The following is a 13,204-nucleotide window of genomic DNA, read 5'->3' on the forward strand; positions in this document are numbered from 1 at the left end:
TTTGGAGGCCGGGGTGGCTCAGCCTCCGATTTGGAGGCCGGGGTGGCTCAGCCTCCGATTTGGAGGCCTGGGTCGATCAGCCTCCGATTTGGAGGCCGGGGTGGATCAGCCTCCGATTTGGAGGCCGGGGTGGATCAGCCTCCGATTTGGAGGCCGGGGTCGATCAGCCTCCGATTTGGAGGCCGGGGTGGCTCAGCCTCCGATTTGGAGGCCGGGGTGGCTCAGCCTCCGATTTGGAGGCCGGGGTGGCTCAGCCTCCGATTTGGAGGCCGGGGTGGCTCAGCCTCCGATTTGGAGGCCGGGGTGGCTCAGCCTCCGATTTGGAGGCCGGGGTGGCTCAGCCTCCGATTTGGAGGCCGGGGTCGCTCAGCCTCCGATTTGGAGGCCGGGGTCGCTCAGCCTCCGATTTGGAGGCCGGGGTCGATCAGCCTCCGATTTGGAGGCCGGGGTCGATCAGCCTCCGATTTGGAGGCCGGGGTCGATCAGCCTCCGATTTGGAGGCCGGGGTCGATCAGCCTCCGATTTGGAGGCCGGGGTGGCTCAGCCTCCGATTTGGAGGCCGGGGTGGCTCAGCCTCCGATTTGGAGGCTGGGGTGGCTCAGCCTCCGATTTGGAGGCCGGGGTGGCTCAGCTTCCGATTTGGAGGCCGGGGTCGCTCAGCCTCCGATTTGGAGGCCGGGGTCGCTCAGCCTCCGATTTGGAGGCCGGGGTCGATCAGCCTCCGATTTGGAGGCCGGGGTCGATCACCCTCCGATTTGGAGGCCGGGGTCGATCAGCCTCCGATTTGGAGGCCGGGGTCGATCAGCCTCCGATTTGGAGGCCGGGGTGGCTCAGCCTCCGATTTGGAGGCCGGGGTGGCTCAGCCTCCGATTTGGAGGCCGGGGTGGCTCAGCCTCCGATTTGGAGGCCGGGGTGGCTCAGCCTCCGATTTGGAGGCCGGGGTCGATCAGCCTCCGATTTGGAGGCCGGGGTGGCTCAGCCTCCGATTTGGAGGCCGGGGTGGCTCAGCCTCCGATTTGGAGGCCGGGGTGGCTCAGTCTCCGATTTGGTGTGTCGGCCCTTTAAGACTCATTTGGGTGCGCTGGCCCTTTAACAATCACTTTGGCGCGTTGGCCCTTTAAGAGCTAGTTTGGCTCACTGGGCTTCTTCTAAATCAAATTTGGCGGACATTCTCTCTCAGGGGCATGTGTCATGTGATGAAGCTAGATTTGCATTTGTGCTGTGAGTTTCGCTTTAAGAGCTGATATTATGTGGCAGAGGCTCTGTGCTGGGGTTCAAGTGAAGTTCGTAGGCGTTGGCATAGTAACTGGGTCTGCCTGCGCATATCAATGAGCTCAACTGTCATTTCAATCGCCTCAGGGCACGTTTTGCCATTTCCCCATTCAAATGCATTGGAGACAGTGCATTCCAATGACGGGAAAAAAAATTTTCAAACGCAAATTGCGCAAAAACTACAAATCCGATCGACACGAAAAATACTTAGCACACCTCTCATGGACGCTGGCTTCGAAACGACACCTCAACGGAGTCTGTACGTGTAGCGGTTCGGGCCGCATTAATTGCGGAAATCAACTTAATAATAATAATAAGAAGAACTAGATGTGTATTTCCTGAAGGAAGTACAGATAGTGGTTTGAAATGGTGCCCGGGCTGCCCCTTTAAGAGAGACTTGCCTGCTACCCCTGCAAGACTTTCAACTCAGGATACGATTTAACTGTGGGTGCCTCTCAGGGGCCACTTTGGCCTCAGGGTCTGATTTTGTGGGTGGGGCCCCTCAGGGCCTGATTTTGTGGGTGGGGCCACTCAGGGTCCGATTTTGTGGGTGGGGCCACTCAGGGTCCGATTTGGTGGCCGGGGCCCCTCAGGGTCCGATTTGGTGGCCGGGGCCCCTCAGGGTCTGATTTGGTGGGTGGGGCCCCTCAAGGTCCGATTTTGTGGCTGGGGCCCCTCAGGGTCCGATTTTGCGGCCGGGGCCACTCAGGATCCGATTTTTGTGGCCGAAACCCCTCAGGGTCCAATTTTGTGGGTGGGGCCCCTCAGGGTCCGATTTTGTGGCCGGGGCCCGTCAGGGTCCGATTTTGTGGGTGGGGCCCCTCTGGGTCCAATTTGGTGGGCGGGACCACTCTGGGTCCAATTTGGTGGGCGGGGCCTCTCAGGGTCCGATTTTGTGGTTGGGTCCCCTCAGGGTCCGATTTTGTGGTTGGGGCCCCTCAGGGTCCGATTTTGTGGCCGGGGCCTATCAGGGTCCAATTTTGTGACTGGGGCCCATCAGGGTCCGATTTTGTGGCCGTGGCCCCTCAGGGTCTGATTTTGTGGCAGGGGCCCCTCTGGGTCTGATTTTGTGGGCGGAGCCCCACTGGGTCCAATTTGGTGGGCGGGACCACTCTGGATCCAATTTGGTGGGCGGGACCACTCTGGGTCCAATTTGGTGGGCGGGGCCTCTCAGGGTCCGATTTGGTGGGCGGGGCCCCACAGGGTCCTATTTGCTGGGCGGGGCCCCTCAGGGTCCGATTTGGTGGGCAGGGCCTCTCTGGGTCTGATTTGGTGGGTGGGGCCACTCTGGGTAAGATTTGGAGGCCGGGGTCGTTGAGCTTCCGATTTGGAGGCTGAGGTCAAAGAGCCTCCGATTTGGAGGCAGGGGTCGATGAGCTTCCGATTTGGAGGCCGGGGTCGATGAGCCTCCGATTTGGAGGCCGGGGTGGCTCAGCCTCCGATTTGGAGGCCGGGGTGGCTCAGCCTCCGATTTGGAGGCCGGGGTGGCTCAGCCTCCGATTTGGAGGCCGGGGTGGCTCAGCCTCCGATTTGGAGGCCGGGGTGGCTCAGCCTCCGATTTGGAGGCCGGGGTCGCTCAGCCTCCGATTTGGAGGCCGGGGTGGATCAGCCTCCGATTTGGAGACCGGGGTGGATCAGCCTCCGATTTGGAGGCCGGGGTGGATCAGCCTCCGATTTGGAGGCCGGGGTGGCTCAGCCTCCGATTTGGAGGCCGGGGTCGCTCAGCCTCCGATTTGGAGGCCGGGGTCGCTCAGCCTCCGATTTGGAGGCCGGGGTGGCTCAGCCTCCGATTTGGAGGCCGGGGTGGATCAGCCTCCGATTTGGAGACCGGGGTGGATCAGCCTCCGATTTGGAGGCCGGGGTGGATCAGCCTCCGATTTGGAGGCCGGGGTCGCTCAGCCTCCGATTTGGAGGCCGGGGTGGCTCAGCCTCCGATTTGGAGGCCGGGGTGGATCAGCCTCCGATTTGGAGACCGGGGTGGATCAGCCTCCGATTTGGAGGCCGGGGTGGATCAGCCTCCGATTTGGAGGCCGGGGTGGATTAGCCTCCGATTTGGAGGCCGGGGTGGCTCAGCCTCCGATTTGGAGGCCGGGGTCGCTCAGCCTCCGATTTGGAGGCCGGGGTGGCTCAGCCTCCGATTTGGAGGCCGGGGTGGCTCAGCCTCCGATTTGGATGTCGGGGTGGCTCAGCCTCCGATTTGGAGGCCGGGGTGACTCAGTCTCCGATTTGGTGTGTCGGCCCTTTAAGACTCATTTGGGTGCGCTGGCCCTTTAACAATCACTTTGGCACGTTGGCCCTTTAAGAGCTAGTTTGGCTCACTGGGCTTCTAAATCCACTTTGGCGCACACATTCTCTCTCAGGGGCATGTGTCATGTGTAGTGTTGAGCATTCCGATACCGCAAGTATCGGGTATCGGCCGATACTTGCTGTATCGGAATTCCGATACCGACTTCCGATATTTTTTCAATATCGGAATTCGGCATCGGAATCGGAAGTTCAGTTGATTGACGGCCTGACGTCATCATGATGCGCGGTGTGTGCGCATCATGATGCGCCGTCATTTCGGGCCTTCCGGGGGTCTCTGCCGGCCTGCCGGGGGGCTGTGCCGGCCTGCCGGGGGGCTGTGTGGACTGCCCGGGGTCTCTGCCGGCCTGCCGGGGGGCTGTGCCGGCCTGCCGGTGGTCTGTGCACCCTGTGGGGGTCTGTACCGGCCTGCCGGGGGGCTGTGCCGGCCTGCCGGGGGGCTGTGCTGATGTCCGGGGGTCTGTGCAAGCATCGTCCGATGGGACTACAAGTCCCATCGGGCGATGCCTGCTACCATGGCAGTGATTGACACATTAGCCAATGATGGGACAGTAGTAGTCCCATCATCCGGCTAATGTGTTAAATGTTAAAAAAAAAAAAAAAAAAAAAAAATACTACATACATACTACATGCATGCTACATACATACTACATGCTACATACATACTACATACATACTACATGCATGCTACATATATACTACATACATACTACATACATGCTACATACATACTACATGCATGCTACATACATACTACATGCATGCTACATACATACTACATATATACTACATACATACTACATACATGCTACATACATACTGCATGCTACATACATACTACATGCATGCTACATACATACTACATATATACTACATGCATGCTACATACATACTACATATATACTACATGCATGCTACATACATACTACATGCTACATACATACTACATATATACTACATACATACTACATACATGCTACATACATACTGCATGCTACATACATACTACATGCTACATACATACCACATACATACTACATACATACTACATGCTACATACATACTACATATATACTACATGCATGCTACATACATACTACATGCTACATACATACCACATACATACTACATACATGCTACATATATACTACATGCATGCTACATACATACTACATATATACTACATGCATGCTACATACATACTACATGCTACATGCATGCTACATACATACTACATACATACTACATGCTACATACATACCACATATATACTACATACATACAATACATTCATACAATACATACATAGACATACAGTACATATAACATAGAGTAACATACTTACCAATACTTGTCACATTGTTCCCCGAAGCCATTGTCTTTCCGGAATAAATATTAACATAACAAACCACAAAAATACTCACCCACGATCCGAAGCAGTCCACGAGTGTGTCCCACGACGATCTTGGGTAGAGAACTGCAGCATCAGATGATGCTGCCGTTCTCTACGGGCTGCAGGAATCCAATGACGGAAGGTAGGTATCCTTCCGCACTGTATTCCTCCGCCACTTAAAAAAAAAAAAGTCCCTAGTCTCACTTTATGCCATTGCTGCGTGGGAATTTCCCACACAGCAATGGCATAAAGTGAGACTAGGGACTTTTTTTTTTTTTAAGTGGCGGAGGAATACAGTGCGGAAGGATACCTACCTTCCGTCATTGGATTCCTGCAGCCCGTAGAGAACGGCAGCATCATCTGATGCTGCCGTTCTCTACCCAAGATCGTCGTGGGACACACTCGTGGACTGCTTCGGATCGTGGGTGAGTATTTTTGTGGTTTGTTATGTTAATATTTATTCCGGAAAGACAATGGCTTCGGGGAACAATGTGACAAGTATTGGTAAGTATGTTACTCTATGTTATATGTACTGTATGTCTATGTATGTATTGTATGAATGTATTGTATGTATGTAGTATATATGTGGTATGTATGTAGCATGTAGTATGTATGTAGTATGTATGTAGCATGCATGTAGTATATATGTAGTATGTATGTAGCATGTAGTATGTATGTAGCATGCATGTAGTATGTATGTAGCATGCATGTAGTATGTATATGGTATGTATGTAGCATGTAGTATGTATGTAGCATGCATGCAGTATATATGTGTTATGTATGTGGTATGTATGTAGCATGCATGTAGCATGCATGTAGTATGTATGTAGTATGTATGTAGTATATATGTAGTATGTATGTAGCATGTAGTATGTATGTAGTATGTATGTAGCATGCATGTAGCATGCAGTATGTATGTAGCATGCATGTAGTATATATGTAGTATGTATGTAGCATGTAGTATGTAGCATGCATGTAGTATATATGTAGTATGTAGCATGTAGTATGTATGTAGCATGCATGTAGTATATATGTGTTATGTATGTAGCATGTAGCATGCATGTAGCATGCATGTAGTATGTATGTAGTATATATGTGGTATGTATGTAGCATGCAGTATGTATGTAGCATGCATGTAGTATATATGTAGTATGTATGTTGCATGTAGTATGAATGTAGCATGTATGTAGTATGTAGTATGAATGTAGCATGTATGTAGTATGCATGTTGTATGTATGTAGCATGTAATTTTTTTTTTTTTTTTTTTTTACATTTAACACATTAGCCGGATGATGGGACTACTACTGTCCCATCATTGGCTAATGTGTCAATCACTGTCATGGTAGCAGGCATCGCCCGATGGGACTTGTAGTCCCATCGGACGATGCCTGCACAGACCCCCGGAGCCTGCACAGACCACCGGCAGGCCGGCACAGCCCCCCCGGCAGGCCGGCACAGCCCCCCGGCAGGCCGGCACAGCCCCCCGGCAGGCCGGCACAGCCCCCCGGAGACTGCACAGCCCCCCGGCAGGCCGGCACAGCCCCCCGGCAGGCCGGCACAGCCCCCGGAGCCTGCACAGACCACCGGCAGGCCGGCACAGACCACCGGAGCCTGCACAGACCCCCTGGCAGGCCGGCACAGCCCCCCGAAAGGCCCGTACAGACCCCAGAGAGGCTGTACAAGGGCAGGAAAGGGTTTTTCTTATTCCGATACCGGAAGTCCCATAGACTTGAATGGGACTTCCGGTATCGGAATCGGCGATACCGATACTTTTTTTAAAGATCGGCCGATACCATCCGATACGATACTTTGAAGTATCGGACGGTATCGCTCAACTCTAGTCATGTGATGAAGCTAGATTTGCATTTGTGCTGTGGGTTTCGCTTTAAGGGCTGATATTATGTGGCAGAATCTCTGTTCTGGAGATGTCATGTGACGTTCGTAGGCGTTGGCATAGTAACTGGGTCTGCCTGCGCATATCAATGAGCTCAACTGTCATTTCAATCGCCTCAGGGCACGTTTTGCCATTTCCTATTGAAAAGCATTGGAGACAGTGCATTCCAATGACGGGAAAAAAAATTTTCAAACGCAAATTGCGCAAAAACTACAAATCCGATCGACACGAAAAATACTTAGCACACCTCTCATGGACGCTGGCTTCGAAACGACACCTCAACGGAGTCTGTGCGTGTAGCGGTTCGGGCCGCATTAATTGCGGAAATCAACTTAATAATAATAAGAAGAATAAGTTAGCAGCGTTCGGATTACAATAGTGGTTTTTTCAAACCACTATAATAAGAAGAAGAATAAGTTAGCAGCGTTCGGATTACAAGATAGTGGTTTTTTTCAAACCACTATAATTAATCAATCCCCATGACTATAACATACCTCCCTGCAATAGTCATTCACCTACCCCCTAAGAATATAACCACACAACTTCTATGGAATAATAATTAAAGGGTTATTTGCAAAAATTAACTTATCAGTAGCTTTACTGATTTTCTTTTCTTAATATGAATTTAGGAGGAGAACTTATTTAGTAAGAATTTTGAAGTGTTAAAGTGACATTTCTATTGAAATCGTGTATAGTCTAGCAAGTGAGGGTCATGGGCGCCTCTTGTGATCTTTCACTTTATTTACCCAGACACATCCCCAGTTTACACGATACAGCCCTCTGTATTGAAGTCCCCTGGGTTGTTTGTAATACCAAAGCATGATGGACTATATAATCTGTCCCACAGATCCCTGATACATTGTGCCACTGATATTATTGCTCTTTCTATTTGTCCCCTTTTTCACCACTTGATCAGTCCTGTTCAGGCACGCTACCTTCTTATACAATAACACTTTTCCTTTGTCCTACTATCACACACCTAATAATCCAGTGCACATATCCTTTGTATTATAAGTGCACTTAATTACAGAACAACCATGCAAAATTATAAACGTCAAATAATTGCCCTTGAATGAAAAAAAATAATTTGGAAAGCAGGCATTTGAAAGTGGTTTCTTGCAGTTTTAGCTCTGCAACTATCTCACGGCACTGACATTGGCCCTTTTTACATGGAACTTTGGGCTCATTCACATGGTTGAATGATGATTTGAAAGTTATTGGTTGTTGGCAATAAACAGTGTGGCCCAATTTTTCCTTATGATTGAAATGGTTGAAGCGGTTCATTTAGCTGCTGCATATGTCCTTGATCAGCTTTAGTCCTTGTTCACAACCACTCTTGTTACTTTTTTTTTTTTTTTTAAGAATATGGTTATTTGATGTACAGAATGGTATATTTGTTTCTTGGAATTACTAGAAACATATAAATTGACAACTATGAATTACCATTCCCTTACCACAATAGGGGCTGTATTGTTAACAAATTCCAGCCCCAACCCCGAAAGTGAGGTCTATTTCAAGGGCTAGTATCTGCTCCCCTTGCCTGCCACATTCAGTGCTTACAATGCACACTGACATTGCACTCTCTTATTGACTCTTCGCTTTTCATTAGAACCAGTGAGGGAGCGCACTGTCACTGTGCAAAGAAGAGAATACTGCCCAGTGACAAAGGAGCTCGCACTGAGCATATGTGGAATTGACAACCAATGTAAGCTCAGTGGGAGCAGGATCTAGCCCAACCTCTGAAACGGATGTCACTGATGATGCTTCATTTCAGGGTAGGGACACACTGCGACAGCAGCTCGGGGCCCTGATGAAGTCTCGTTTGAGTATCCCAGCCTGCACTGGGGATTTTCAAACTAAATGTTATCAAACTGGATGTAAATTTTTTTTAAAAAAAGCAGTTAGATTAGAGAGGGAAGGGTAGGGACTTTTTAATTAACGTACATAGAAAAGCAATTAGATTATTACATTAAATAGGCAGACATATAGGATTAAGATCAATGTTAGTTTTCAACCTCCCTTTTAAGTGTACAGAGATGTGTATGGGAAAGAAATGCTTCTATAGACAAGTATGCAATATTGGTAAGAAAGTTTCCCCAATTCCTCCCCTCAGTGTGTCATGGGAACAATGAGTGACATCTCTGTCAGTGTGTTGATAGAGAGCTCTGACTTCCCATCAAGTGCAGGGGTGTGTTGAGCTGTCGGTATCTTGATTGACAGCTCAGCCGTCCAATCCAAGACAGGGAGGTGCTGACCTTCTTGCAGGTGCTCTCTGTTTTTCATAATTGCCTTGCTACTTAGCTGAGCTCTCAGCCCCAGATCTTTGCCAGTCGTTGCATTGTCTCAGTGGTGCAGTTTGCCTAGTAATTCTGTGCTCTGTTCATTGATGTCTTGCTGACTTTGGACCTCGTTCTGACCATCTGTTTTCTCAGCCCCTTTGGTCTGATCCGCTGTTCTCCTGGTATTCTGAACTCAGACCGTGACCTGACTTTGCCTTTGTTTTTTCCCTTTTGTTACTATGTTCTCTCATGGTATCTGACCTCAGAAAGTTTGACCCTCCTACTATTTTTTTCTCAGGAACCTGTGAGGACGCCATGGCAGGATCATTTACTACATTTGGATCCACTGATATACGCAGTAAGTGTACAGATAATTTGTATTTTAGGGACACTTTTAGATGGTTTATGATTTGTAACTTTGAAAAAATATTTTGCAGTATGCTTCCAAAAATGTTTAAAGACTGGCAAAAATGTTGGTATATGTGATGCATGCAATCCCATAATATTACACATGTTCCTTCTACATACTTTGTGGCTTCTTTCCAACTCCACCTGGCACATTTCTGCTTTTTCCTGTGCCGGTGATAAGCAGACAAGAAATTTGTGAAACAGAATTGATTTATATGAGACAACTTTTGTAGCTAATAATCAACGATATGACATTTGGGGCCTTGTTTAAAAGTTGACCTCCATCCAGAATATGAAAATCTAGATTGTTTTGAAGTGTGATGCTCTCTCCAGTCCTGTAAAAAGTTTGATACCTGCCGAAGAATACAACACCGAAAAGAGCAAAATAAATATAGCACACACACAATAAATTTGGTATTGGGAATAGGGCCAAGGGCCTATGGCCACGGGTGACCCATTATTCATCAGCGAAATGCTTTTCTATTTGACAATTTTAAAGGAAATGTGTCACTAGGTTTTAGCTGCCCCAACTGAAAGTAACAAAATATAGAGGCAGACAACCTAAATTCCAGTGATATATCACTTGGCAGCTTAGTTTGACAAAATGACTGTTTTCTCTTCTGCAAATCTATCAGTTCTTTGAATGTTGAGCTCTGTATAAACCCGCCCACACCAATGATTGGTGGCTTTCTGCCTATGCACAGTGTAAACAGAAAGCAGCCAAACAGTGGTGTGGGTGAGGTTATACAGAGAAAATGAATATGGAAGACTACCTGGTTTACTAGACCTCTAATGATGATCTCCTTCCTACTGATAAAACAGTGATTTTATCAAAGCTACACTACGCAGATGAGTAAATGACACATCACTGGAATCAGGGTCTCTCGTTTATTCTGTTTTCATGTATAAAAAGCTGGTGACACATTCCCTTTACGCAAATACTGGTTGGGGAGGTATTACTGTATTAAAATCACTTTTTACACAATGCTGCCAAACAGCTTGTTGCCCATATATTAGGTCCAGCCACAATGCCCCAATGCCTCATATGTGGGCCACTATCATGTAGCATGTAAGCAATACTGTGTAAGCAGAAGAGACAATGATAACACAGGTCAACGAAAAAAAATTTTTTTTCTGGTGTCCAAAATATTTTAATGAATTTGGGGTATTTTTGGGGTGCTGATTCTGAATATGTCATCAGTTTTGCCAGATTGGCTCAAGTTTTTGAGATTTTTGGTATCTTATTTATAGCACTTGTTGGTAAATGCGACGCATCATCTCATTAATTTCTTTGGATTAGTACTTGAACTGAGCAGTTCTCAATATAGTTTTGTGTTAATTAGTGTTCTAAAAGTTTGTTCATAGCTTGATTTTTGCACTAACTTTATGTTGTTGTCTGTTTTCCAGTGAAAAGCATGAACTCATCATGAAGAAGTTGTCTTAACGATCCAGACTCATTCTGTTACATTTGTGGTGAATATACACTGCCAAAACATAGAAGAAACATAACACACTTCGTAAAAAAAGTGTATTTTGCCTATTTTGGGGTTATGCTTGGGGACCAAGACAAGTTTTGGGCACCACACATAGTGTGCAAAGCATGTATCGAATTATTACGAAAATGGAGCAAAGGACAAAGAAAAAGCTTCAAATTTGGTGTTCCAATGGTGTGGAGAGAGCCAAAAAATCATCATGATGACTGTTATTTCTGTGCAGTGCAAGTGCAAGGATTCAATAAGCATAAGAAACGAAAATGGGAGTAACATGGAATCTGCAAGAAGGCCTGTCCCTCATTGTGAAGATGTGCCTGTACCTGTGTTTACCATAAATAACAGTCATCATGATGATTTTTTGGCTCTCTCCACACCATTGGAACACCAAATTTGAAGCTTTTTCTTTGTCCTTTGCTCCATTTTCGTAATAATTCGATACATGCTTTGCACACTATGTGTGGTGCCCAAAACTTGTCTTGGTCCCCAAGCATAACCCCAAAATAGGCAAAATACACTTTTTTTACGAAGTGTGTTATGTTTCTTCTATGTTTTGGCAGTGTATATTCACCACAAATGTAACAGAATGAGTCTGGATCGTTAAGACAACTTCTTCATGATGAGTTCATGCTTTTCACTGGAAAACAGACAACAACATAAAGTTAGTGCAAAAATCAAGCTATGAACAAACTTTTAGAACACTAATTAACACAAAACTATATTGAGAACTGCTCAGTTCAAGTACTAATCCAAAGAAATTAATGAGATGATGCGTCGCATTTACCAACAAGTGCTATAAATAAGATACCAAAAATCTCAAAAACTTGAGCCAATCTGGCAAAACTGATGACATATTCAGAATCAGCACCCCAAAAATACCCTAAATTCGATGAAATATCTTTGGCACCAAAAATGCTGTTGACCAGTGTAATTTTAAAATTATTAGCAGTGATCTTGGAGACTAGCCTATTTTTTTTTTCAGAAGTCTCTCGGACATTCCAGTAGAGTAGACATGTTTTGAAATAAACCAAAGTACCGTATAGAAGAGCCAACGTATCAAGAACATATGACCTATGTGCAAACTAAAATCTAGTGGTAACCAAAGTATCAGAACCATACCATGAAAGCACAAAAATAAATGATTTGGCACAATCGGAGCTCCTTAATTAAGACTTGCAGCACATACCATATGACTCTACATGCGTCATGGCGCTCAACCTAAAAAAGTAATGCTGTAGATGTAGATTCATTTTCAAAGATAGGAAAAGTGGCACTCCCCGTCAAGTAAAAAAGTGTCCCTTTTGTAGATATTCAATAAAAACATGGTCCCTGGAGGGCGTGGGTTGCGTCATCCACAGCGATACCTGCGTCCTTTTTTTACTGGATGGTGAGTGCTGCCTTTCTATTTTTGGCAAGAAATTTCAGAACTATTCCCTTTAACAAATTTGTGATCATCCATAGCGATCAGTCAATAAATGCCAGCTATAAGTATCTACATAAGACTGCTGATTCCTATGTCATTGTTAATATTCAGTTAGGTAGAGTAACAAGCGCCTACTTTGTTCAGACACACAGGTTTGCTAATAAATTTGACCCATCTCTGTCTGCACACCAGAAAGCCACATCTATGCCAGACTATCGGCTACTGTAAATTTGTACTATCATTTATGCCAATTTCAGGCATAAAATATAGTAATTGTGTCGGGTTGTTGGAGATGAGACCACTCCCGGCTATGCTCAGGATATATTTTGATGAGAGTGGTATAATATTGGAAGAAATTATTGCATTAATAAGGTGTGCACAAAGTATCATAATTTGTGATTTTGTTTTCATGCCAGTTTTGTGGTATATACAGTTGTGTTCAAAAGTTTACATGCCCCAGCAGAATTTTTGCTTTCTTGACCTTTTTTCAGAGAATATGAATGATAACACCACAAATTTTTCTCCACTCATGGTTAGTGGTTGGGTGAAGCCATTTATTGTCAATCTACTAAGGTTTCTCTTTTTAAATCATAATGACAACCCAAAACATCGAAATGAACCTGATCAAAAGTTCATATACCCTGGTGATTTTGGCCTGATAACATGCATAGAATTTGACACAAATTGGTTTCAATGGCTACTAAAGGTAACATAAATCCAATATATATGATATCCAAGGAA

The 13,204-nt window shown here is 46.2% G+C and overlaps 1 protein-coding gene across 1 annotated transcript in view; it reads left to right on the top strand.

Annotated features, from left to right (window-relative positions):
- The window catches only part of LOC141079538 (anoctamin-9-like), a 107,246-nt gene that overhangs the window by 45,181 nt on the left and 48,861 nt on the right, over positions 1 to 13,204 (top strand). Inside the window, exon 2 of the mRNA XM_073565349.1 lies at positions 9,441 to 9,500. Coding sequence (XP_073421450.1) covers positions 9,441 to 9,500 — 60 coding nt within the window. The remainder of the gene's footprint in view (positions 1 to 9,440; positions 9,501 to 13,204) is intronic.

The sequence above is a fragment of the Dendrobates tinctorius genome, unplaced genomic scaffold (genome assembly GCF_039654945.1).
Source record: "Dendrobates tinctorius isolate UK_male_01 unplaced genomic scaffold, ASM3965494v1 ptg000677l, whole genome shotgun sequence".
Taxonomy (NCBI): Eukaryota; Metazoa; Chordata; class Amphibia; order Anura; family Dendrobatidae; genus Dendrobates; species Dendrobates tinctorius.